At 41.8% G+C, this 26128-nt stretch overlaps 2 protein-coding genes across 2 annotated transcripts in view; one reads left to right on the forward strand and one right to left on the reverse strand.

Annotated features, from left to right (window-relative positions):
- Positions 1-1291: 1291 nt before the first annotated feature.
- Positions 1292-4930, reverse strand: LOC141171692 (adenosine receptor A2b-like). Its single transcript, XM_073655347.1, has 3 exons — positions 4907-4930; positions 4472-4800; positions 1292-2027 (listed from the first exon to the last, which is right to left on the reverse strand). Exons 1-3 carry the CDS (start codon positions 4928-4930, stop codon positions 1292-1294), a joined length of 1089 nt encoding a protein of 362 aa, XP_073511448.1.
- Positions 4931-12592: 7662 nt separating this feature from the next.
- LOC141172042 (guanylate-binding protein 7-like) overlaps positions 12593-26128 on the forward strand; it is a 50197-nt gene continuing 36661 nt past the window's right edge. Inside the window, exons 1-2 of the mRNA XM_073655826.1 lie at positions 12593-12694; positions 20370-20584. Of these exons, the coding sequence (XP_073511927.1) occupies positions 20392-20584 (193 nt within the window). The 5' untranslated portion in view covers positions 12593-12694; positions 20370-20391. The remainder of the gene's footprint in view (positions 12695-20369; positions 20585-26128) is intronic.

Below are 26128 nucleotides of genomic sequence, written 5' to 3' on the forward strand. Positions count from 1 at the left end.
CCATGTTGGCTACTGCCATTACTGTGATTGGCCGGCCGCATCGCGTCATCAGGTCCAATACTCAATCGAGCAACAAGCGTACCCAAGCACCCCAATGCTCAATTGAGTATGGAGCACGCACGCTCATCACTAGGGCATATACTTTTAATACTTGCAAAGTAATTCATGAGACACGGAGGATAGGCCATAAGTATCAGTGTGATGTAGAGTAATGGCCAACACTGTTTCAAGTCAACACGATGGTTCTTCAATTCTCACTTTAGCTTTTAGACTCTCGCATCAGTCCTTCAGAGGTCTCTTTTGGGCTTTGTTCTCTGATGGCTTTATCAGGCTTAAACAAGTTATCACCTAGAAAATTATAAATTATTGACCAGTGGGCGTCCAACTGTTGGGACCTTCACCGATTGTCAGAATAGAGAACTTTTATCTGTGTTGTAGAATGGAGCAGTAATGCGCATGCTCAACCACCACTTCATTAATTCGTGTTGGCAGCCCCATACAGAATAAATGGAGTGGCAGTTGGGCATCCTACCTGCTGCTTTATGTTATAATGGAGATAAAAGTGTCCAAACTGGGATAAAAATTCCTCGTCCTAGCAGTCGGACCCCAACGACCAATAAGTTATCACCTATCCTGTGGTTAGGTGATTACTTGTTTTTACCGGACAACTCCTTTAATTCAACAGTAATACGTACACTCATACCAAGCTCTCTGAGTTTCCAGTCTTCTTCTGCTTGGCCATCTAGTTTTTGACATCTTAGTCTCATTTGCCTGGTTGCTAGCTGTACTCGTATCCAGTCTGTTCCTCACTCTTCTCACTAGTGGTGGCACCCCCTAAAGATCCCACCATCTACCTCATGGATTCACCTTACTGTCTTTGGGGAAAACCACTGATTTGGCCAACAACTACTAAAGATGTATGGGCTACAACATGACAGCCATCAGTAAGAGGGGCAAAGGGAACAAACATTATTAATCCTCTTGGGTAGTTAGCTTGGATCTTTGGAGACAATGTGTGGTCCTATTTCCTTTGCGAGAGACTCTGGGAATTGTCCCAGGGGGTCAATAGACCAAAACAACACTAGATAATTCTTAATCTTTGCTATGTATAACATTAAAGATCTATGTAAGTAACTTATACAATGGACACAACCTACAACATGACTTTATAAATGATGGATGCCCAGTGATTTTGGGTGCACTGTGAAATAAACTTGGTTATGGGACCACAATGAGGTCCTTGATTATCTTTTTTTGGAAGGATTGAAATCAATGTGATAAAGCTGTGATGTTATACATCTTGTGGATTAACCTTGTGAGTCCGAGAAATAATTTTTGGTAGCGGGCAACAACCTACAAGGCGCAATGCCACAGATCTGAGGGCTACACCAAAGTCTTTTTTTCGCATAGCGTAGACCAATGGGTTTGCAAAGGAATTCATGTGTGAGAAGAGCACAGTCAGGCGGATAAGAGAAATTGGAATGGTGCAAGATTGACACAAGAGTCTTAGACTGTTAATTGTGTTGAGTGGAATCCAACATAAGCAGAAAATTCCCACAAGGAGTACTAGAGTCCAGGCCATGTGGGCTTCCCGCTTCTTAGAAGATTTCAGGTGCTCTCGAACCACCCTGAAGATATCACCGTAAATGGTCAACATGATGAGTAACGGCAGCAGAATACAACCAAAAAACACAAAGTACACAAGGTACTCTGGACTAAAAACGGCAGTGAGGGAACAGCAGCCAAGGTGGTCACCAGGGATGGTATTATTATTATCATTAGTGATCTCTTTGTGGCTGAAATAAGCCTTGGAAAGGTCTCTTGGTTGGAAAGATGCCGAATGAATGACGATGGACCGATCAAAAGCCATAACTGATCTTTCTGAAGCAGTTTGAGTTTTATTGCTGCCCACATATTGCTGGAACTGGTTCCATCCCATCATTGGTGCGAAGCCAATGAGACAGGAAAGGAATAGGCAAACGAAAACTGCCAGGACTAATCGCCGATTTGTCACGGTGACCGTGTAGCTGTAAGAGAAAAATTAAGAGTTACTTCAAAGACCTGATCGATGGAGGTCTACCTAATCCCCACTAGAGCAGAGTAGTGGTAGGAAAGAGCCATGAAAATTTGTCTTCTATCTGCTTTGGTTAGGTTTATCGGAGGCCAGCCTGGTCTGCAATTGATTATATCTGGTCAAGAGGGCAACTTCGGACAACATGATACTGAGGGACGCGCTATCTTATTGCCCCCCTGCTACTTCATTCTAGTAACCACAGTGGAACCTGGAGGTTTGACCACTTAGCCTCCACCAAGCTCAAAAATGAGTGTTTCAATAGTCCCAGTGGGAATGGAGTATTAGCTCTCGTGTGTCACCTGTCTTGTAGACAACCCCTTTCAATCAAATTTCATCATTTGGTATCGATATGTGACAGGTATAATTCATATTAAAGCAAATCTGTCTGATCTTCTCTGTCTCCTAAACCACGACCATAGCACTACATAAGCCTATTCCTAAATTAAAGCAAAGTGCCTGATGTCCTTCACAGATGTTTCCGTTTTCTAAAAATCAGCTTTTAATGCTCTGTTCGTAATTAGCCAGAACTAGTCCAGCATCAGATCCTGAAATCACACCCAGGGGGCATGGCTGACATGCTCCCCACAAGCTCCGGTTATCGTTGGACTTTCAAAAATCTCTTGTGCCCCCTTCCTTCCTGGACATGTGCAATGAAGCAGGGGCATTTCCCCCTGCTTCATCGGCACAGTGCCAATGCCCAGGCAAGAAGGACGTGATTACAGGATCTAGGGTAAGTCTTGAGTCATGACCTGCTAGGCTATTCCTGGCTAATTATATTATGAATTAAAAGATTTTTAGAAGATAGAAACATTTGGGTAGGAAATCAAGAACTTACACTTTTGACATTGCCTCATTTGGAGCATATTCCATCAGGAGCTGTTTCAATGAAGTGTCATGCGCTTTTATTTCAACAAGGCGTTATTGTTCTTCAGGAAAAATGCTCAAAAACTCTTCATATAAGCAGCCAAGCAGTGAATGTCCCATAGAAATGAATGGGATGAGCTTTCCAAGCTTTTTAAAAACAGTTTTTGAGGAAGACTTTGGAGTGGATCTGATCCAGTTTTAAGGAAGACTTTGGAGTGGATCTGATCCAGTTTTAAGGAAGACTTTGGAGTGGATCTGATCCAGTTTTAAGGAAGACTTTGGAGTGGATCTGATCCAGTTTTAAGGAAGACTTTGGAGTGGATCTGATCCCGTTTTAAGGAAGACTTTGGAGTGGATCTGATCCAGTTTTAAGGAAGACTTTGGAGTGGATCTGATCCAGTTTTAAGGAAGACTTTGGAGTGGATCTGATCCAGTTTTAAGGAAGACTTTGGAGTGGATCTGATCCAGTTTTAAGGAAGACTTTGGAGTGGATCTGATCCCGTTTTAAGGAAGACTTTGAAGTGGATCTGATCCAGTTTTAAGGAAGACTTTGGAGTGGATCTGATCCAGTTTTAAGGAAGACTTTGGAGTGGATCTGATCCAGTTTTAAGGAAGACTTTGGAGTGGATCCGATACAGTTTTATGGAAGACTTTGGAGTGGACCTTATCCAATTTTAAAGAAAAATTTGGAGTAGATCTGATCCAGTTTTAAGGAATACTTTGGAGTGGATCTGATCCAGTTTTAAGGAAGACTTTGGACTAGATTTAATCCAGTTTTAAGGAAAAATTTGGAGTGGATCTGATCTAGTTTTAAGGAAGACATTGGAGTTGATCTGATCCAATTTTAAGGAAGACTTTGCATTTGATCTGATCCAATTTTAAGGAAGACTTTGGAGTGGGTCTGATCCTGTTATAAGGAAGGCTTTGGAGTGGATCTGATCCAGTTTTACGGAAGACTTTGAAGTGGATCTGATCCAGTTTTAAGGAAGACTTTGGAGTGGATCTGCTACAGTTTTAAGGAAGACTTTGGAGTGGATCTGATACAGTTTTAAGGAAGACTTTGGAGTGGATCTGATCCAGTTTTAAGGAAGACGTTGTAGTGGATCTGATCCAATATTAAGGAAGACTTTGTAGTGGATCTGATCCAGTTTTAAGGAAGATTTTGGAGTGGATCTGATCCAGTTTTATGGAAGACTTTGGAGTAGACCTGATCCAATTTTAAAGAAAAATTTGGAGTAGATCTGATCCAGTTTTAAGGAAGACTTTGGAGTGGATCTGATCCAGTTTTAAGGAAGACTTTGGACTAGATCTAATCCAGTTTTAAGGAAAAATTTGGAGTGGATCTGATCTAGTTTTAATGAAGACTTTGGAGTGGATCTGGTCCAGTTTAAAGGAAAACTTTGGAGTTGATATGATCCAATATTAAGGAAGACTTTGGAGTGGATCTGATCCACCTTAAAAAAGCAAATTTGGATTGTCAAATGGTGTGGGATGAAAGAGATTTGACTACAGCGTTACTGGCATTCTCCATACCTGTTTGGAAGCCTCAACTTTAGATGGGTATTGATGGCGATGAGCAGGAGGAGAAGAATAGAGAACTGTGTGGTGACCAGCGGGAAGCAGGTGATGAACATACAGGTGTAGAAGCAGAGAATGTATTCCATGCTTAGTACGATGGAGAACGGGATCGCCAAAGCTCCAACGCCAATGTCTGCAGCCGCCAAACTGACAATCAGAAAGTTGGTCACGTTCCTCAGCTCCTTATGCAGGTAGACCGTGGCACAAACCAGTAGGTTCAAAATGATGATGCTCAAGGCAAGTGCAATCTCCAGGAAGATGAAGGGGACGTTATTATCCATCATCTGTGAAATGGAGAGTCACAGTCAACAAGAGCAAAGAGCAAATATCTTTCTCACCGTAAAAATTTTAATGGATTTTTAGACCATTGTCTACCATCACCAAACTCACATCTGGTCCTATCTTCCTCCACATTGTCACCTTCACATTTTTGCTTGCAACCACAAATTAATCCAGGTGGAGATTCCAAAAAAATAGGCATCTTTCCCCCTTATCATCCAGACCCATGACTCAAACAAGTGTCTTAAAGAGTTTGCCCGATGTAAAGGAGTCATCACCTACTAACAAGATAGATGATAACTTTTGGAAGAGCGGATGTTGACCGCTGGGACCTGCACTGATCGGCAGATCGGGGCTTGTTTATCTCCACTGAATGGAGCAGTAGTGCAAACGTTTGACCACGGCTCCAGTCTCTATTGCACTGTACATGACTTTCTCCAGCAGTCCCCATAGAGAATTAATGGAGGACGGGCAACTTTGGACACTGCCGCTCCTTTCTCATGGGCATAGAAGTGCCCCGTTCTGCTGATCAATGCCAGCATTATTTTTTTAACATCGGTTAAACTTGATGGAGATGAGCCTTTTTTTTCACGTCCGAAAAAAATTGACCAAGTTTCATCAGAGTTTGGTCAGAGTTTCATTAGTTTTATTTCGCTGAGGCCACAATCACACGGTTAGTATGTGGTCAATAGCACGTATACCTGTGGTAGTCCATGGGGATGTTCACGTCTGTGATTTTTTGTGGATATACAAATACAATAAATAAAAAAACACGAATATATAAATAAAATATATAAAAAAAAACACAAATATACAAATAAAATAAATAAAAAAACATAAATACTGTATATACAATTAAAATAAATACAAAAACACATTAATATACAAATAAAATACTGTAATGAAAAAAACACATAAATATGCAATTAAAATAAATAACAAAAACACATAAATATCCAAATATAATAAATAAAAAACACATAAATATACAAATAAAATACATGAAAAAACACAAATATACCAATAAAATAAATAAAAAAACACATAAATATCCAAATAAAATAAATAAAAAAAACCACATAAATATACAAATAAAATAAATGAAAAAACATCAATATACAAATAAAATAAATGAAAAAAACACATAAATATACAAATAAAATAAATGAAAAAAACATAAATATGCAAATAAAATAAATAAAAAAATATCAAAATAAAATAAATAAAAAAATCACATAAATATACAAATAAAATAAATAAAAAACACATAATTTACAAATAAAATAAATAAAAAGACACATCAATATGAAAATAAAATAAATAAAAAAACACATAAATATACACATAAAATAAATGAAAAACACATAAATATACAAATTAAATAAATTAAAAAACATATAAATGTACAACTAAAAAACACATAAATATACAATTACAATAAATAATGTATAAATATAATAAATCTTACAACCTAAATATACAAATCTAATATAAAAATATAAAAACCCATAAATGTACAAATGTAGATATGCAAAACATTAATGTGCAATACAATACATACACAAACACATAAATGTCTGAATACAGGCAAAACGGGTGACCATAAATGTAATGCAATAGAAAAGAACAAGCCAAGATGACACCACAACCTAAAGGGATTTATGTGGGGCTACAATGGAGGAGAAGGTAATATGGATCGGCTGATAAGTCAGTCTAAATACTAGTCAACAGAGCTTGGGTTTTTGGTATCATATGATGAATACAAGACTGTTGGACAGCCAGTGGTAGAGAAATCTAGAAAAATGGAGCAGCACTAGAGAACTCTTGTACCGTGTCCTTATATATAATATACATACATATATATACAAGCCATTCACATCTGCACACACAATATGTGATGAGGCTATGGTGACTTTCTAGCTCTCTCGCACTTGCTCTTACCTTTCCTCTCTCAAGCTCTTCTCCGTGTGACTTTCTCTACAGCAGAGCTGCCATAAAACACTTATCTGTACAACCTTTCAGGAATCAGTATCTTCTGTACAAACAGACTCCTGGGATAACTAAGTGTCCAATCCTCAGATATTATATCATAGTCAATATATATGTATTGACACAACCTGTGCGCAATGTACACTCAATTCTGCCTTTTACTTCTTCATCCTTCTATGAGTTAAAAGCCGAGCTGAAATGGTGGCCATACACTTAATCCGTTTTTTTTTGGGGGGTTGTCCATCTAATGTGTACGAGATTGGGCCAATTCTTCCCCAATGGCAGATGTTGGGTTTGGGTTCTACAAAACATGGCCGGTAATGGTTATTGCAATCACAGGAAAATACATTGGAGTCCCATTCTCGGGATCAATGATCAGATCTCCACTGATCAGCAAGTGATCATCTATGGAGAAGTTATTACCTATCTATCTTATATACCGCAGGCAAAATAAGTATTGAACATGTCACCAATTTTCTAACTAAATATATCTACTACCTAGTTTAGAAATTCTTCTGTAACCAATGCCATCAGTATGTTTTGCGACACTAAGGTTGCGAAGGTCTTGAGACAGCTCACTGGTTTTACTCATCATGAGATATCTCAGTAACCTTTTTATAGGCCATCAGTTGAACCAGCTGATATTTTTCACTAAGTGGCCGGATTGCTTTGTAATTACTGATAGATTTCAGCAGGTGACAGGACTTTCCAGGACTTTTTGCACTTATCATTCTTCACGTGTTCAATACTTTTTCCCTGTGTCATTTCTCATTATTACACATAATTTATAGACATTCATGGTGATGTCTTTGCCTGTGTGGATTTGATGGGTTGTTACTGACATCCCATGAGAATTTCATGTCAATAGCACCTTTAGAAATAGATGTACTAAGAAAATTGATGACGTGTTCAATACTTATTTCACCCGCCGTATATATAAGTTACATGTCACGGTTTCATCACTCACTGTGGCCTAGGGATGCTGTGAGTGACAGCTCAGCCGCACTATAGAATATGGAGTGTGCTGCATTGTCAGTATTGTGGCAGCCCAATCGTCCAATCTGAGCCTGGGGCATGTTGGGCTGTCAACATTTTGATTGACAACCCTGCTGCTCAATCTGGTCTAGCACGTGGACTTTCTTCGAGGTGTTTCCCATTCTATTAATTAGCTAGCTATTTATCTGTCTAGCTATTAGAAGCCCATTGTCAGCTGTAACTTTGCTCTATGTCTGCTTTCCTGATCTTGTTGCCGGACCTTGTATTTGTTGTGACCATTGTCAGTTGTAGCTTTGCTCTGTGTCTGCTTTCCTGATCTTGTTGCCAGACCTTGGATTTGTCATGACAATTGTCAGCTGTAGCTTTGCTCTGTGTCTGCTTTCCTGATCTTGTTGCTGGACCTTGTATTTGTCGTGACCATTGTCAGCTGTAGCTTTGCTCTGTGTCTGCTTTCCTGATCTTGTTGCCAGATCTTGGATTTGTCGTGACCATTGTCAGCTGTAGCTTTGCTCTGTGTCTGCTTTCCTGATCTTGTTTCCAGACCTTGGATTTGTCATGACTATGGTCAGCTGTAGCTTTGCTCTGTGTCTGCTTTCCTGATCTTGTTGCCAGACCTTGGATTTGTCGTGACTATTGTCAGCTGTAGCTTTGCTCTGTGTCTGATCTCCTGATCTTATTGCTCGACCTTGGATTTGTCATGACTATTGTCAGCTGTAGCTTTGCTCAGTGTCTGCTTTTCTGATCTTGTTGCCGGACCTTGGATTTGTCGTGACTATTGTCAGTTGTAGCTTTGCTCTGTGTCTGCTTTCCTGATCTTGTTGCCGGACCTTGGATTTGTCGTGACCATTGTCAGCTGTAGCTTTGCTCTGTGTCTGCTTTCCTGATCTTGTTGGCACACCTTGGATTTGTCATGACTATGGTCAGTTGTAGCTTTGCTCTGTGTCTGCTTTCCTGATCTTGTTGCCAGACCTTGGATTTGTCGTGACCATTGTCAGCTGTAGCTTTGCTCTGTGTCTGCTTTCCTGATCTTGTTGGCAGACCTTGGATTTGTGACCATTGTCAGCTGTAGCATTGCTCTATGTCTGCTTTCCTGATCTTGTTGCCGGACCTTGGATTTGTCGTGACTATTGTCAGCTATAGCATTGCTCTGTGTCTGCTTTCCTGATCTTGTTGCTGGACCTTGGATTTGTAGTGACTATTCGTATGTTATCCCTTTTGCTATTGACTCTTGCTGACCTCGGGTATTTGACCCCGGACTTGGCCTTTGACTATTCTCTTATTCCTTTATCTTGATGTACCCTCCTTGCATTTGACCCCGGACTGTTTCCTGATGACTCCTTTGTCTTGCCCCTCTGTACTCTGAGTACTCCTGGTATCTGACCTCAGACCTCCTGACTACCCTGTCTCACAGCTTTTCCATGAGTAGTGCCTCAGCATCACATTATAGTTATAATGGGACTGAATGAGAAACCGGAGTTCATTGATTAGGACGCGAGGCCGGTACTTTTCTCCATATAGTGTATATGGTTGAGTTCGGATCTGGAGATCTGCTGTCAGTCCTGAAATTGTGGTCTGTACTTTGACTGTGTGAACGTAGCCTTACCAAGAAGACAAGTTATGAGCTCCCACTAACACAATGATTGTGTGTAATAAATGAGTGATATATAATGTGTAAGGAGTTTTTAACTATTTTTGGTTCAGATATTCTTATTTTATGTCTGGACCTATTGACGTGTATAATGCAGGGCTCATGGGTTTCTAACCTCCGGGGAACGTAGAACTCGTTTTGTAATCACATGAACTAAGTTTCTTCTGAAGACGAGCCTCCGGGTGAGTTATTAAGATGCTATATTGTCCTATATCCTATTACTGAGAAAAGAAACTTTTCTATAAATGAGGCTGCAAGTTCCTTGGGGGCGGGAAGTTTCCCACCCAGACGTCCATTATTCCAGTTGCCCCTTTCCCTCATATCCCCCCCAGCGATGCAATTAATGCCATGTTGATACTGCTCTGATGTCCAGCCTATAGATGGGCTTTATTGGACACCATGATGAGGACTATATACTGCAATACAGCATATAGAACAAAAGTCCCTTCTGGAGACTTAAAAAAAATATTAAAGAATAATAATAAAAAATCTTAAAAATTTGAAAAATAAAATAAAAATAAAATAAATATAAAAAATATACACATTCAGAATTTTTGCGTCCAGAAAATTCCAATCTATCAAAATCTAAAATTATTTAACCCATATAGTAAAAGTTGTTAAGAGAAAAAAATTGTAACGCAAAAATTCTATTTTTTGGGGGGGCTACAAAAAAATGCAAGAAAAAGTTGTCAAAATGTAATATTTACCCCAAAATGGTATCTCGGAAAAAGGCATCTCAAAGTTTTTTTTTTTTTTTTTTTTACAAAGTTCAAAATGTTTGTTAAGCCACTAAAATAATAAATTGAAAAAAAAAAGTTAAATAAATTGCGGCTCTCAGAAGGAGGCGATGAAAAAAGTGTGTGTGGCGGGAAGGGGTTAAAAACTGTTTTATCAGTTTTTAGAAGAGCAGTAATATGTTTGGGCAGTAGATGGCAGCATCACATAATAATGAATAATGATGCCAGCTGCAGAGGCAGGGGAGAGGTGAGAGCATAGGGGGGAAGGGCACAGGGCGTAGTCTTGGGTACCCCCTTGGGTACAATTGTTAGACCAGACCCTTATATGTACAGACCCCAGGCTAGAGCCCCTGTATACAGACCTCTGACCAGTCCCCCTGTATACAGACCACAGACCAGATCCCTATGTATACAGACATCAGACCAGACCTCCTGTATACTGACCCCAGACAAGACCCCCTGTATTCAGACCTCAGACCAGACCCTCATGTATGCAGATCTCAGGCCAGACCCCCTGTATATAGACCTCAGACCTCTGTATATGAACCTCAGACCAGACCCCCCTGTATACAGACCTCAGACCAGACCCCCCGTAAACAAACTCCAGGCCAAACCCCCTGTATACAGACCTCAGACCAGACCACCCAGTAAACAGACTCCAGACCAAACCCCCTGTATACAGACTGCAGACATGACCCCTGTATACAGACATCAGACCAGACCCCCCTGTATACACACATCAGACCAGACCCCCTTGTATACACACATCACACCAGACCCCCTGTATTCAGACCTCAGACAAGACCCCCCTGTATTCAGACCTCAGACCAGACCCTCATGTATACAGATCTCAGGCCAGACCCCCTGTATACAGACCTCAAACCAGACCCCCCTGTATACAGACCTCAGACCAGACCTCCTCTATACAGACCTCAGACCAGAGCCCCTGTATACAGACCTCAGACCAGAGCCCCTGTATGCAGACCTCAGACCAGACCTCCTGTATAAAGACCCCAGACCAGAGCCCCCGGTATACACACCCCAGACCAGACCTCCTCTATACAGACCTCAGACCAGAGCCCCTGTATACAGACCTCAGACCAGAGCCCCTGTATGCAGACCTCAGACCAGACCTCCTGTATACAGACCTCAGACCAGACCTCCTGTATAAAGACCCCAGACCAGACCTCCTGTATACAGACCTCAGACCAGAGCCCCTGTATACAGACCTCAGACCAGACCTCCTCTATACAGACCTCAGACCAGACCCCCCGTATACAAACTCCAGGCCAAACCCCCCTGTATACAGACCTCAGACCAGACCACTAAGTATACAGACTCCAGATCAAACCCCCTGTGTACAAACTGCAGACATGACCCCTGTATATAGACCCCAGACCAGATCCCCCTGTATATACACATCAGACCAGACCCCCTGTATTCAGTCCTCAGACGAGACCCCCCTGTATTCAGACCTCAGACCAGACCCCCATGTATACAGACGTCAGACCAGACCTCCTGTATACAAACTCCAGGCCAAACCCCCCTGTATACAGACGTCAGACCAGACCACCCAGTATAGAGACTCCAGACCAAATCCCCTTTATACAGACCCAAGACCAGATCCCCCTGTATACAGACCTCAGACCAGACCTCCCGGTATACAGACTCCAGACTAAACCCCTTTTGTACAGACTCTAGACCAAATGCCTGTATACAAACCACAGACCAGACCTACCATTTACTAAAAGAACAGGACAGCTGCTGGGAAAAAAATGGGAAGTGTTTAAAGGGGTTGTCCAGGCTTAGGGTTCAAGCACAGTGCACTCTATCAGGATTCTCCAATAGTGGGAATGGTAAGTCACATGGCCAGGCCATAAGTATGTTATTAGCATACTGTACATGTGGTCACATGCCGACTAGACGTGTACGCAGCCTTGCTCAATAAAAAAGAATTGAGCGAGGCCAGACACGTCTAGTCGGAATGTGGCTGGTAGTATCTAGCTGGTGGTCACGTGACAACCCGCAGAATCCTGACAGTGGGCATTCTGCTTGAACCCCAAACCTGGACAAACCCTTTAATAGGAGCCTAGACCTGGACCCTACACAGTTTCATCCAGTCTGTGACAAACCCTATAATATATTATGTGCACACAATGTCTTTTTCAGGTGATTTAGCCTAAAAAAGCGAAAAAATTAATATAATATCCAGCAATATACAAATGGCTTTGAGCTCAAATTCAGTATTTTTTTCCTTCTTCTTCAGGGTTCACAAACGGGAACGTGAATAAAAGAAGAGTTAAAGGTGCGGTGAGCGGACAGCAGGAGAGATCCCTATCTCTAAACAAATTCTGGAATTTTCCACGGTGGTGAAACAATGGGCGGTATGTCAGCGGTATCCTCCCGTCTGTTTCACTTTCATTATGAGTCACAATTTTACTTTCAGTTTTGAGTCGTTACTATAAAAGGAAAATGCAACCGGAGGAAAAGACAGACGAGCGGAGACTGGAGAGGGAGCTGTGCTGTACGGTGAGGACCTGGTGCACCGCCATCCTATTGTCTTGTGCCCTGACCGGTCTTTGGAGATAATCACACTCATCATCCTCACACTTACCTCAGTGAGGATGAATGCTTATATAAAATCAGGCAAAGATTACAGAAGGGGCAAAAAAAACTTTTTACTTACTTATTATGTGGGCACTGTTATATGGGTGCTATATGGCACTGTTATTATGTGGGCACTGTTATATGGGTGCTATATGGCACTGTTATTATGTGGGCACTGTTATATGGGTGCTATATGGCACTGTTATTATGTGGCCACTGTTATATGGGTGCTATATGGCACTGTTATTATGTGGGTACTGTTATATGGGTGCTATATGGCACTGGTATTATGTGGGCACTGTTATATGGGTGCTATATGGCACTGTTATTATGTGGGCACTGTTATATGGGTGCTATATGACACTGTTATTATGTGGGCACTGTTATATGGGTGCTATATGGCACTGGTATTATGTGGCCACTGTTATATGGGCGCTATATGGCACTGTTATTTTGTGGGCACTGTTATATGGGTGCTATATGACACTGTTATTATGTGGGCACTGTTATATGGGTGCTATATGGCACTGTTATTATGTGGGCACTGTTATATGGGTGCTATATGGCACTGGTATTATGTGGCCACTGTTATATGGGCGCTATATGGCACTGTTATTTTGTGGGCACTGTTATATGGGTGCTATATGACACTGTTATTATGTGGGCACTGTTATATGGGCGCTATATGGCACTGTTATTATGTGGGCACTGTTATATGGGTGCTATATGACACTGTTATTATGTGGGCACTGTTATATGGGTGCTATATGGCACTGTTATTATGTGGGCACTGTTATATGGGTGCTATATGGCACTGTTATTATGTGGGCACTGTTATATGGGTGCTATATGACACTGTTATTATCTGGGCACGGTTATATGGGTGCTATATGGCACTGTTATTATGTGGGCACTGTTATATGGATGCTATATGGCACTGTTATTATGTGGGCACTGTAATATGGATGCTATATGGCACTGTTATGTGGGCACTGTTATATGGATGCTATATGGCACTGTTATGTGGGCACTGTTATAAGGGTGCTGTATGGTACTGTTATTATGTGGGCAATGTTATATGGGTTCTATATGGTACTGTTATTATGTGGGCACTGTTATATGGGTGCTATATGGCACTGTGATTATGTGGGGACTGTTATATGGGTGCTATATGGCACTGTTATTATGTGGGCACTGTTATATGGGTTATTATGTGGGCACTGTTATATGGATACTATACGGAACTGTTATTATGTGGACACTATTATATGGGTTCTATGTGGCACTGTTATTATGTGGGGACTGTTATATGGGTGCTATATGGCACTGTTATTATGTGGGCACTGTTATATGGGTTCTATATGCCACTGTTATTATGTGGGCACTGTTATATGGGTGCTATATGGCACTGTTATTATGTGGGCACTGTTATATGGGTTCTATATGGCACTGTTATTATGTGGGCACTGTTATATGGATGCTATATGGCACTGTTATTATGTGGGCACTGTTATATGGATGCTATATGGCACTGTTATTATGTGGGCACTGTTATATGGGTTCTATATGGTTCTGTTATTATGTGGGCACTGTTATATGGGTGTTACATGGTACTGTTATTATGTGGGCACTGTTATATGGGTGCTATATGGTACTGTTATTATGTGGGCACTGTTATATGGGTGCTATATGGCACTGTTATTATGTTGCCACTGTTATATGGGTGCTATATGGTACTGTTATTATATGGGCACTGTTATATGGATGCTATATGGCACTGTTATTATGTGGGGACTGTTATATGGATGATATATGGCACTGTTATTATGTGGGCACTGTTATATGGGTGCTATATGGCACTGTTATTATGTGGGCACTGTTATATGGATGCTATATGGCACTGTTATTATGTGGGCACTGTTATATGGATGCTATATGGCACTGTTATTATGTGGGCACTGTTATATGGGTGCTATATGACACTGTTATTATGTGGGCACTGTTATATGGGTGCTATATGGCACTGTTATTATGTGGGCACTGTTATATGGGTGCTATATGGCACTGTTATTATGTGGGCACTGTTATATGGGTGCTATATGACACTGTTATTATCTGGGCACGGTTATATGGGTGCTATATGGCACTGTTATTATGTGGGCACTGTTATATGGATGCTATATGGCACTGTTATTATGTGGGCACTGTAATATGGATGCTATATGGCACTGTTATGTGGGCACTGTTATATGGATGCTATATGGCACTGTTATGTGGGCACTGTTATAAGGGTGCTGTATGGTACTGTTATTATGTGGGCAATGTTATATGGGTTCTATATGGTACTGTTATTATGTGGGCACTGTTATATGGGTGCTATATGGCACTGTGATTATGTGGGGACTGTTATATGGGTGCTATATGGCACTGTTATTATGTGGGCACTGTCATATGGGTTATTATGTGGGCACTGTTATATGGATACTATACGGAACTGTTATTATGTGGACACTATTATATGGGTTCTATGTGGCACTGTTATTATGTGGGCACTGTTATATGGGTTCTATATGCCACTGTTATGTGGGCACTGTTATATGGGTGCTATATGGCACTGTTATTATGTGGGCACTGTTATATGGGTTCTATATGGCACTGTTATTATGTGGGCACTGTTATATGGATGCTATATGGCACTGTTATTATGTGGGCACTGTTATATGGATGCTATATGGCACTGTTATTATGTGGGCACTGTTATATGGGTTCTATATGGTTCTGTTATTATGTGGGCACTGTTATATGGGTGTTACATGGTACTGTTATTATGTGGGCACTGTTATATGGGTGCTATATGGTACTGTTATTATGTGGGCACTGTTATATGGGTGCTATATGGCACTGTTATTATGTTGCCACTGTTATATGGGTGCTATATGGTACTGTTATTATATGGGCACTGTTATATGGATGCTATATGGCACTGTTATTATGTGGGGACTGTTATATGGATGATATATGGCACTGTTATTATGTGGGCACTGTTATATGGGTGCTATATGGCACTGTTATTATGTGGGCACTGTTATATGGATGCTATATGGCACTGTTATTATGTGGGCACTGTTATATGGATGCTATATGGCACTGTTATTATGTGGACACTGTTATATGGGTTCTATATGGTTCTGTTATTATGAGGGCACTGTTATATGGGTGTTACATGGTACTGTTATTATGTGGGCACTGTTATATGGATGCTATATGGCACTGTTATTATGTGGACACTGTTATATGGGTTCTATATGGCACTGTTATTATGTGGGCACTGTTATATGGGTGTTACGTGGCACTGTTATTATGTGGGCACTGTTATATGGGTGCTATATGGTACTGTTATTATGTGGGCACTGTTATATGGGTGCTATATGACACTGTTATTATCTGGGCACGGTTATATGGGTGCTATATGGCATTGTTATTATGTGGGCACTGTTATATGGATGCTATATGGCACTGTTATTATGTGGGCACTGTAATATGGATGCTATATGGCACTGTTATGTGGGCACTGTTATATGGATGCTATATGGCACTGTTATGTGGGCACTGTTATAAGGGTGCTGTATGGTACTGTTATTATGTGGGCACTGTTATATGGATGCTATATGGCACTGTTATGTGGGCACTGTTATATGGATGCTATATGGCACTGTTATTATGTGGGCAATGTTATATGGGTTCTATATGGTACTGTTATTATGTGGGCACTGTTATATGGGTGCTATATGGCACTGTGATTATGTGGGGACTATTATATGGGTGCTATATGGCACTGTTATTATGTGGGCACTGTTATATGGGTTATTATGTGGGCACTGTTATATGGATGCTATACGGAACTGTTATTATGTGGACACTATTATATGGGTTCTATGTGGCACTGTTATTATGTGGGGACTGTTATATGGGTGCTATATGGCACTGTTATTATGTGGGCACTGTTATATGGGTTCTATATGCCACTGTTATTATGTGGGCACTGTTATATGGGTGCTATATGGCACTGTTAATATGGGGGCACTGTTATATGGGTTCTATATGGCACTGTTATTATGTGGGCACTGTTATATGGATGCTATATGGCACTGTTATTATGTGGGCACTGTTATATGGATGCTATATGGCACTGTTATTATGTGGGCACTGTTATATGGGTTCTATATGGTTCTGTTATTATGTGGGCACTGTTATATGGGTGTTACATGGTACTGTTATTATGTGGGCACTGTTATATGGGTGCTATATGGTACTTTTATTATGTGGGCACTGTTATATGGGTGCTATATGGCACTGTTATTATGTGGGGACTGTTATATGGATGATATATGGCACTGTTATTATGTGGGCACTGTTATATGGGTTCTATATGGTTCTGTTATTATGAGGGCACTGTTATATGGATGCTATATGGCACTGTTATTATATGGGCACTGTTATATGGATGCTATATGGCACTGTTATTATGTGGGGACTGTTATATCGATGATATATGGCACTGTTATTATGTGGGCACTGTTATATGGGTGCTATATGGCACTGTTATTATGTGGGCACTGTTATATGGATGCTATATGGCACTGTTATTATGTGGGCACTGTTATATGGATGCTATATGGCACTGTTATTATGTGGACACTGTTATATGGGTTCTATATGGTTCTGTTATTATGAGGGCACTGTTATATGGGTGTTACATGGTACTGTTATTATGTGGGCACTGTAATATGGATGCTATATGGCACTGTTATGTGGGCACTGTTATATGGATGCTATATGGCACTGTTATGTGGGCACTGTTATAAGGGTGCTGTATGGTACTGTTATTATGTGGGCACTGTTATATGGATGCTATATGGCACTGTTATGTGGGCACTGTTATATGGATGCTATATGGCACTGTTATTATGTGGGCAATGTTATATGGGTTCTATATGGTACTGTTATTATGTGGGCACTGTTATATGGGTGCTATATGGCACTGTGATTATGTGGGGACTGTTATATGGGTGCTATATGGCACTGTTATTATGTGGGCACTGTTATATGGGTTATTATGTGGGCACTGTTATATGGATGCTATACGGAACTGTTATTATGTGGACACTATTATATGGGTTCTATGTGGCACTGTTATTATGTGGGGACTGTTATATGGGTGCTATATGGCACTGTTATTATGTGGGCACTGTTATATGGGTTCTATATGCCACTGTTATTATGTGGGCACTGTTATATGGGTGCTATATGGCACTGTTATTATGGGGGCACTGTTATATGGGTTCTATATGGCACTGTTATTATGTGGGCACTGTTATATGGATGCTATATGGCACTGTTATTATGTGGGCACTGTTATATGGATGCTATATGGCACTGTTATTATGTGGGCACTGTTATATGGGTTCTATATGGTTCTGTTATTATGTGGGCACTGTTATATGGGTGTTACATGGTACTGTTATTATGTGGGCACTGTTATATGGGTGCTATATGGTACTTTTATTATGTGGGCACTGTTATATGGGTGCTATATGGCACTGTTATTATGTGGGGACTGTTATATGGGTTCTATATGGTTCTGTTATTATGAGGGCACTGTTATATGGATGCTATATGGCACTGTTATTATATGGGCACTGTTATATGGATGCTATATGGCACTGTTATTATGTGGGGACTGTTATATCGATGATATATGGCACTGTTATTATGTGGGCACTGTTATATGGGTGCTATATGGCACTGTTATTATGTGGGCACTGTTATATGGATGCTATATGGCACTGTTATTATGTGGGCACTGTTATATGGATGCTATATGGCACTGTTATTATGTGGACACTGTTATATGGGTTCTATATGGTTCTGTTATTATGAGGGCACTGTTATATGGGTGTTACATGGTACTGTTATTATGTGGGCACTGTTATATGGATGCTATATGGCACTGTTATTATGTGGACACTGTTATATGGGTTCTATATGGCACTGTTATTATGTGGGCACTGTTATATGGGTGTTACGTGGCACTGTTATTATGTGGGCACTGTTATATGGGTGCTATATGGTACTGTTATTATGTGGGCACTGTTATATGGGTGCTATATGGCACTGTTATTATGTGGGCACTGTTATATGGATGATATATGGCACTGTTATTATGTTGGCACTGTTATATGGGTGCTATATGGCAATGTTATTATGTGGGCACTGTTATATGGATGCTATATGGTGCTGTTATTATCTGGGCACTGTTATCTGGGTGCTATATGGCACTGTTATTATGTGGGCACTGTTATATGGATGCTATATGGCACTGTTATTATGTGGGCACTGTTATATGGGTGCTATATGGTACTGTTATTATGTGGGCACTGTTATATGGGTGCTATATGGCACTGTTATTATGTGGGCACTGTTATATGGATGCTATATTGTACTGTTATTATATTGGCACTGTTATATGGGTGCTATATGGTGCTGGTATTATCTGGGCACTGTTTTCTGGGTGCTATATGGCACTGTTATTATGTGGGCACTGTTATATGGATGCTATATTGTACTGTTATTATATTGGCACTGTTATATGGGTGCTATATGGTGCTGGTATTATCTGGGCACTGTTTTCTGGATGCTATATGGCACTGTTATTATGTGGGGACTGTTATATCGATGATATATGGCACTGTTATTATGTGGGCACTGTTATATGGGTGCTATATGGTACTGTTATTATGTGGGCACTGTTATATGGGTGCTATATGGCAATGTTATTATGTGGGCACTGTTATATGGGTGCTATATGGCACTGTTATTATGTGGGCACTGTTATATGGGCGCTATATGGCACTGTTATTATGTGGGCACTGTTATATAGGTGCTATATGGCACTGTTATTATCTCGGCACTGTTATATGGATGTTATATGGCACTGTTATGTGGGCACTGTTATATGGGCGCTATATGGCACTGTTATTATGTGGGCACTGTTATATGGGTGCTATATGGCACTGTTATTTTCTGGGCACTGTTATATGGATGCTATATGGCACTGTTATGTGGGCACTGTTATATGGATGCTATATGGCACTGTTATTATGTGGGCACTGTTATATGGGTGCTATATGGTACTGTTATTATGTGGGCACTGTTATATGGGTGCTATATGGCACTGTTATTATGTGGGCACTGTTATAAGGGTGCTGTATGGCACTGTTATTATGTGGGCACTGTTATAAGGGTGCTGTATGGTACTGTTATTACGTGGGCATTGTTTGATGGTATTTAACCCCTTCCTACCCTGTGCTGTAAATGCCTTCGACCAGTTTTCCAAACTCTATGCCGGGAGACAGATGTACATGAAAATGTGACATTTACATTTTTATTTTTCCTTTTTATTTTTCATGGGGTAAATAGAACAGAATCCTGAGCCTATAGGGGTATTTCAGACCACCGCAGACCCCTATAGACAGTGCAGCGGAGCCGGAGTCTCTGATCATAGTGATGTCCTATAATCACTTTGTTTCTCTTATAGAAGAAGAAGACCACCACTGACGATGGCTTCGCTCCTTCCTATGCCGCGGCCGATCTGCCTGATAGAAAATGTTGATGGGAATACGCTGGTTCTCAATAAAGAAGCCGAGAAAATCCTTCTGGAAATCTCACAGCCGGTGGTGGTGATCGCAATCGTAGGAAAATACCGGACAGGAAAATCTTATCTGATGAACAAACTGGCCGGGAGCAGAACGGGTGAGTGATGAAGGCCAGCGCCAAACATGTCCTATATATGAAGAATGTATGATCGGGGGTCCGGTTATTCATGTTCAAGTACAGAAATTCCTTCTATGGGAGGATTAATAAACATTTACATTTCTGTTCCTTAACGGCCAAAACAGGAAATTATGTCACATCCTCTGCAGCAACAAAGAGCTCGTGATTCCCAGAAACATCGCACAGTGTACTTATCATTATGTGTAAAGTATGAAAAGATGCAGAATAGTGAGTGCAGCTCTGGAGTATAAGACAGGATGTAACTCAGGATCAGTAATGTAATGTATGCACACAGTGACTGCACCAGCAGAATAGTGAGTGCAGCTCTGGAGTATAATACAGGATTGAACTCAGGATCAGTAATGTAATGTATGTACACAGTGACTGCACCAGCAAAATAGTGAGCGCAGCTCTGGGGTATAATAAAGGAGGTAACTCAGGATCAGTACAGGATCAGTAATGTAATGTATGTACACAGTGACTGCACAAGCAGAATAGTGAGTGCAGCTCTGGGGTATAATACAGGATGTAACTCAGGATCAGTAATGTAATGTATACACACAGTGACTGCACCAGCAGAATAGTGAGTGCAGCTCTGGAGTATAATACAGGTTGTAACTTAGGATCAGTAAAGGATCAGTAATGTAATGTATGTACACAGTGACTGCACCAGCAGAATAGTGAGTGCAGCTCTGGAGTATAAAACAGGATGTAACTCAGGATCAGTAATGTAATGTATACACACAGTGACTGCACCAGCAGAATAGTGAGTGCAGCTCTGGAGTATAATACAGGTTGTAACTTAGGATCAGTAAAGGATCAGTAATGTAATGTATGTACACAGTGACTGCACCAGCAGAATAGTGAGTGCAGCTCTGGAGTATAAAACAGGATGTAACTCAGGATCAGTACAAGATCAGTAATGTAATGTATGTACACTGTGACTGCACCAGCAGAATAGTGAGTGCAGCTCTGGAGTATAATACAGGATGTAACTCAGGATCAGTACAAGATCAGTAATGTAATGTATGTACACAGTGACTGCACCATCAGAATAGTGAGTGCAGCTCTGGAGTACAATACAGGATGTAACTCAGGATCAGTAATGTAATGTATGTACACAGTGACTGCACCAGCAAAATAGTGAGTGCAGCTCTGGAGTATAATACAGGATGTAACTCAGGATTAGTAATGTAATGTATGTTCACAGTAACTGCACCAGCAGAATAGTGAGTGCTGCTCTGGAGTATAATACAGGATGTAACTCAGGATCAGTAATGTAATGTATGTACACAGTGACAGCACCAGCAGAATAGTGAGTGCAGCTCTGGAGTATAATACAGGATGTAACTCATGATCAGTAATGTAATGTATGTACACAGTGACAGCACCAGCAGAATAGTGAGTGCAGCTCTGGAGTATAATACAGGATGTAACTCAGGATCAGTACAGGATCAGTAATGTAATGTATGTACACAGTGACTGCACCAGCAGAATAGTGAGTGCAGCTCTGGAGTATAATACAGGATGTAACTCAGGATCAGTAATGTAATGTATGTACACAGTGACTGCACCAGCAGAATAGTGAGTGCAGCTCTGGAGTATAATACAGAATGTAACTCAGGATCAGTAATGTAATGTATGTTCACAGTAACTGCACCAGCAGAATAGTGAGTGCAGCTCTGGAGTATAATACAGGATGTAACTCAGAATCAGTAATGTAATGTATGTACACAGTGACTACTAGTGTTGAGCCACCCCCGTAGTGTTCGGGTTCGGTTCGGTTCGTCGAACACCGGGATGTTCGAGGAACTGTTCGTCGAACTGTTCGTCGAACACCTTAGAACACCGTCGAACACCGTTAAAACCAATGGCAGGCAAACAAAAACACATAGAAACACATAGAAAACACCTGCAAAGGTGTCCAAAAGCTGACAAACTGCTCAGGAGACACTCTCTTTAAAAAAGCCGGCCGGCAAATTCAGCAGCGGCATACACCGGTACCCGACAATTTAGACAAGAAGGAATAGAGCATCACACATAGATTAGATAGATAGAAACATGTCAGTCACACATATAAGAAGCACAGTGACAGTGTTGGTTACTGCACTTGTCATTTAGTGTAAAGGATTTATCAAAAAAAATATTAGTGTTTTCATGCACCGTCTCTTTAAAAAAGCCGGCCGGCAATTCAGCATCTGTACCCGACAATTTAGAACAGAAAGAATAGAGCTTCACACATAGATTAGATAGAAAGAAACATGTCAGTCACATATATATGAAGTACAGTGACAGTGTTGCTTACTGTACTTGTCATTTAGTGTAAAGGATTTATTTAAAAAAATAATAGTGTTTTCATGCACTGTCTCTTTAAAAAAGCCGGCCGGCAATTCAGCAGCGGTACCCGACAATTTAGAACAGAAAGATAGAGCATCACACATAGATTAGATAGATAGAAACATGTCAGTCACATATATATGAAGTACAGTGACAGTGTTGGTTACTGTACTTGTCATTTAGTATTAAAATAAAGGATTTATTATTAAAAAAATTGGCTTGGGGTTCCCCTTAATTTTAGGCTCTAGCGGAGGTTAAGCAGACGGCTGGGGCAGATGTTTGAAGCCTGGGAAGGGGGTAATACCCACGGAGCTTCCCAGGCTACTAATATCAGCCCCCAGCTGAATACATAGCCTTTACTAGCTATTAAAATGGGGGACCCCCCAAAAAAAATGACGTGGGGTCCCCCCTAATTTAATAGCTAGCAAAGGCTAGGCAGACAGCTGGGGGCTGATATTAATAGCCCAGGAAGGGAGCCATGAATATTGGCCCCCTCCCAGGCTAGAAACACCAGCCGTCAGCCGCCCCAGAAATGGCGCATTCATAGGATGCGCCAATTCTGGCACTTAGCCTCGCTCTTCCACGCTGCCCTGGTGCGGTGGCAGGGGGTAATAGGGTTGGGGTTGATGTCAGCTTATAATGCCAGCTGACATCAAGCCCAGGTTAGTAATGGAGAGGCGTCTATAAGACACCCCCATTACTAACCCCATAGTCAAAGTTAAAAAAAACACAAACACCCAGAATAAAGTCCTTTAATTGAAATAAAGACACAATCCTTTATTGTTCTAAATTAAACCATACTTACCATCACGCCCATTCCAGCTGAAGCCAACGATCTCCTGCAATAAAAGAAAAATAATAAAGCAACCTCATCCTTACCTTTCCATGGTTCCCACGACAGCTTCAGCTCTGCTACATCGAGATGACAGGCTGGACCGCAGCAGAACGCTGCCATCCAGCCTGTCATCCCGCAGACACTGAGAAGCGCAGGCTTGCTTGCGCTGCTCAGCGTCTCTCTGTGACGACATCCAGATGAGCCGAGTTCATGTCCAATGAACTCGGCTCACCTCATGCACGTCACTGACAGCGTGGGAAAATTCTCACGCTGAAGCGCTGATTGCAGGAGAATTTTCCCACGCTGTCAGTGACGTGCAGGAGGTGAGCTGAGTTCATTGGACATGAGCTCACCTCATGCACATCACTGACAGCGTGGGAGAATTCTCCTGCACTCAGCACTTCAGCGTGAGAATTTTCCCACGCTGTCAGTGACGTGCATGAGGTGAGCCGAGTTCATTGGACATGACCTCGGCTCATCTGGATGCCGTCACAGCGAGACAGTGAGGAGCGCAAGCATGCCTGCGCTTCTCAGTGTCTGCGGGATGACAGGCTGGATGGCAGTGTTCTGCTGCGGTCCAGCCAGTCATCTCGATGTAGCAGAGCTGAAGCTGTCGTGGGAACCATGGAAAGGTAAGGATGAGGTTGGTTTATTATTTTTCTTTTATTGCAGGAGATCGTTGGCTTCAGCTGGAATGGGCGTGATGGTAAGTATGGTTTAATTTAGAACAATAAAGAATTGTGTCTTTATTTCAATTAAAGGACTTTATTCTGGGTGTTGTGTTTTTTTTAAATACTTTACTAGAAATTCATGGCGGTCATGTCTAATACTGGCGTGACCCCATGAATTTTGGGCTTGGGGCCAGCTGATAATACCAAGCTGGCCCTAACCCCTTTATTACCCAGTGAGCCACCGCACCAGGGCCCTGGATGAGTTGGGTACAGCGCCAGAAGATGGCGCTTCTATGAACGCGCCATTTTCCGGGGTGGCTGCGGACTGCAATTTGTAGCGGGGGGGGGCCCAGAAAGCTTGGGCCTCCCTGCGCTGCAGATTCCAGCCCCCAGCTGCCTAGTTGTACCTGGCTGGACACAAAAATAGGGCGAAGCCCCACGTACTGAAATTCATGAAATAATTAAAAAAAATTGACGTGGGGCTTCGCACTATATTTGTGTCCAGCCAGGTACAGCAGGCAGGAACGGGCTGCCCCCAACCACCAGCTGCCTATTTGTACCTGGCCGGACACAACAATATAGGGAAGCCCTTTTTTTCTTAATTATTTCATGAAATAATTTAAAGAAAATTGACGTGGGGCTTCGCCCTGTTTTTGTGTCCAGCCAGGTACAACTATGCAGCTGGGGGCTGGAATCCGCAGCGCAGGGAGGCCCAAGCTTTCTGGGCCACCCCCGCTGCAAATTGCAGTCCGCAGCCACCCCGGAAAATGGCGCGTTCATAGAAGCGCCATCTTCTGGCGCTGTACCCAACTCATCCAGGGCCCTGATGCGGTGGCTCACTGGGTAATAAAGGGGTTAAGGCCAGCTTGGCATTATCAGCTGGCCCTAAGCCCAAAATTCATGGGGTCACGCCAATATTAGACATGACCACCATGAATTTCTAGTAAAGTATTTAAAAAAAACACAACACCCAGAAAAAAGTCCTTTAATTGAAATAAAGACACAATTCTTTATTGTTCTAAATTAAACCATACTTACCGTCACGCCCATTCCAGCTGAAGCCAACGATCTCCTGCAATAAAAGAAAAATAATAAAGCAACATCATCCTTACCTTTCCATGGTTCACATGACAGCTTCAGCTCTGCTACATCGAGATGACAGGCTGGACCGCAGCAGAACGCTGCCATCCAGCCTGTCATCCCGCAGACACTGAGAAGCGCAGGCATGCTTGCGCTCCACAGTGTCTCTCTGTGAGGGCATCCAGATGAGCCGAGTTAATGTCCAATGAACTCGGCTCACCTCATGCACGTCACTGACAGCGTGGGAAAATTCTCCTGCACTCAGCGCTTCAGCGTGGGAGAATTCTCACACTGAAGCGCTGAGTGCAGGAGAATTCTCCCACGCTGTCAGTGACGTGCAGGAGGTGAGCTGAGTTCATTGGACATGAGCTCACCTTATGCACGTCACTGACAGCGTGGGAGAATTCTCCTGCACTCACCGCTTCAGCGTGAGAATTTTCCCACGCTGTCAGTGACGTGCATGAGGTGAGCCGAGTTCATTGGACATGAACTCGGCTCATCTAGATGCCGTCACAGCCTGACACTGAGGAGCGCAAGCATGCCTGCGCTTCTCAGTGTCTGCGGGTTGAGAGGCTGGATGGCAGCGTTCTGCTGCGGTCC

This window comes from Phyllobates terribilis, unplaced genomic scaffold, assembly GCF_046119375.1.
Source record: "Phyllobates terribilis strain yellow unplaced genomic scaffold, ASM4611937v1 Scaffold_12__6_contigs__length_324123572, whole genome shotgun sequence".
Lineage (NCBI taxonomy): Eukaryota > Metazoa > Chordata > Amphibia > Anura > Dendrobatidae > Phyllobates > Phyllobates terribilis.

Bases quoted from the DNA above. Each gene is read 5' to 3' on its own strand.
- LOC141171692 (XM_073655347.1), bottom strand. From the start codon at position 4,930: ATGTGGAGGAAGATAGGACCAGAT. The intron at 4,801-4,906 runs GTGAGTTTGGTG...TCCATTTCACAG, and splicing joins GGAGGAAGATAGGACCAGAT to ATGATGGATAATAACGTCCC. The intron at 2,028-4,471 runs GTATGGAGAATG...TTTCTCTTACAG, and splicing joins AAGTTGAGGCTTCCAAACAG to CTACACGGTCACCGTGACAA.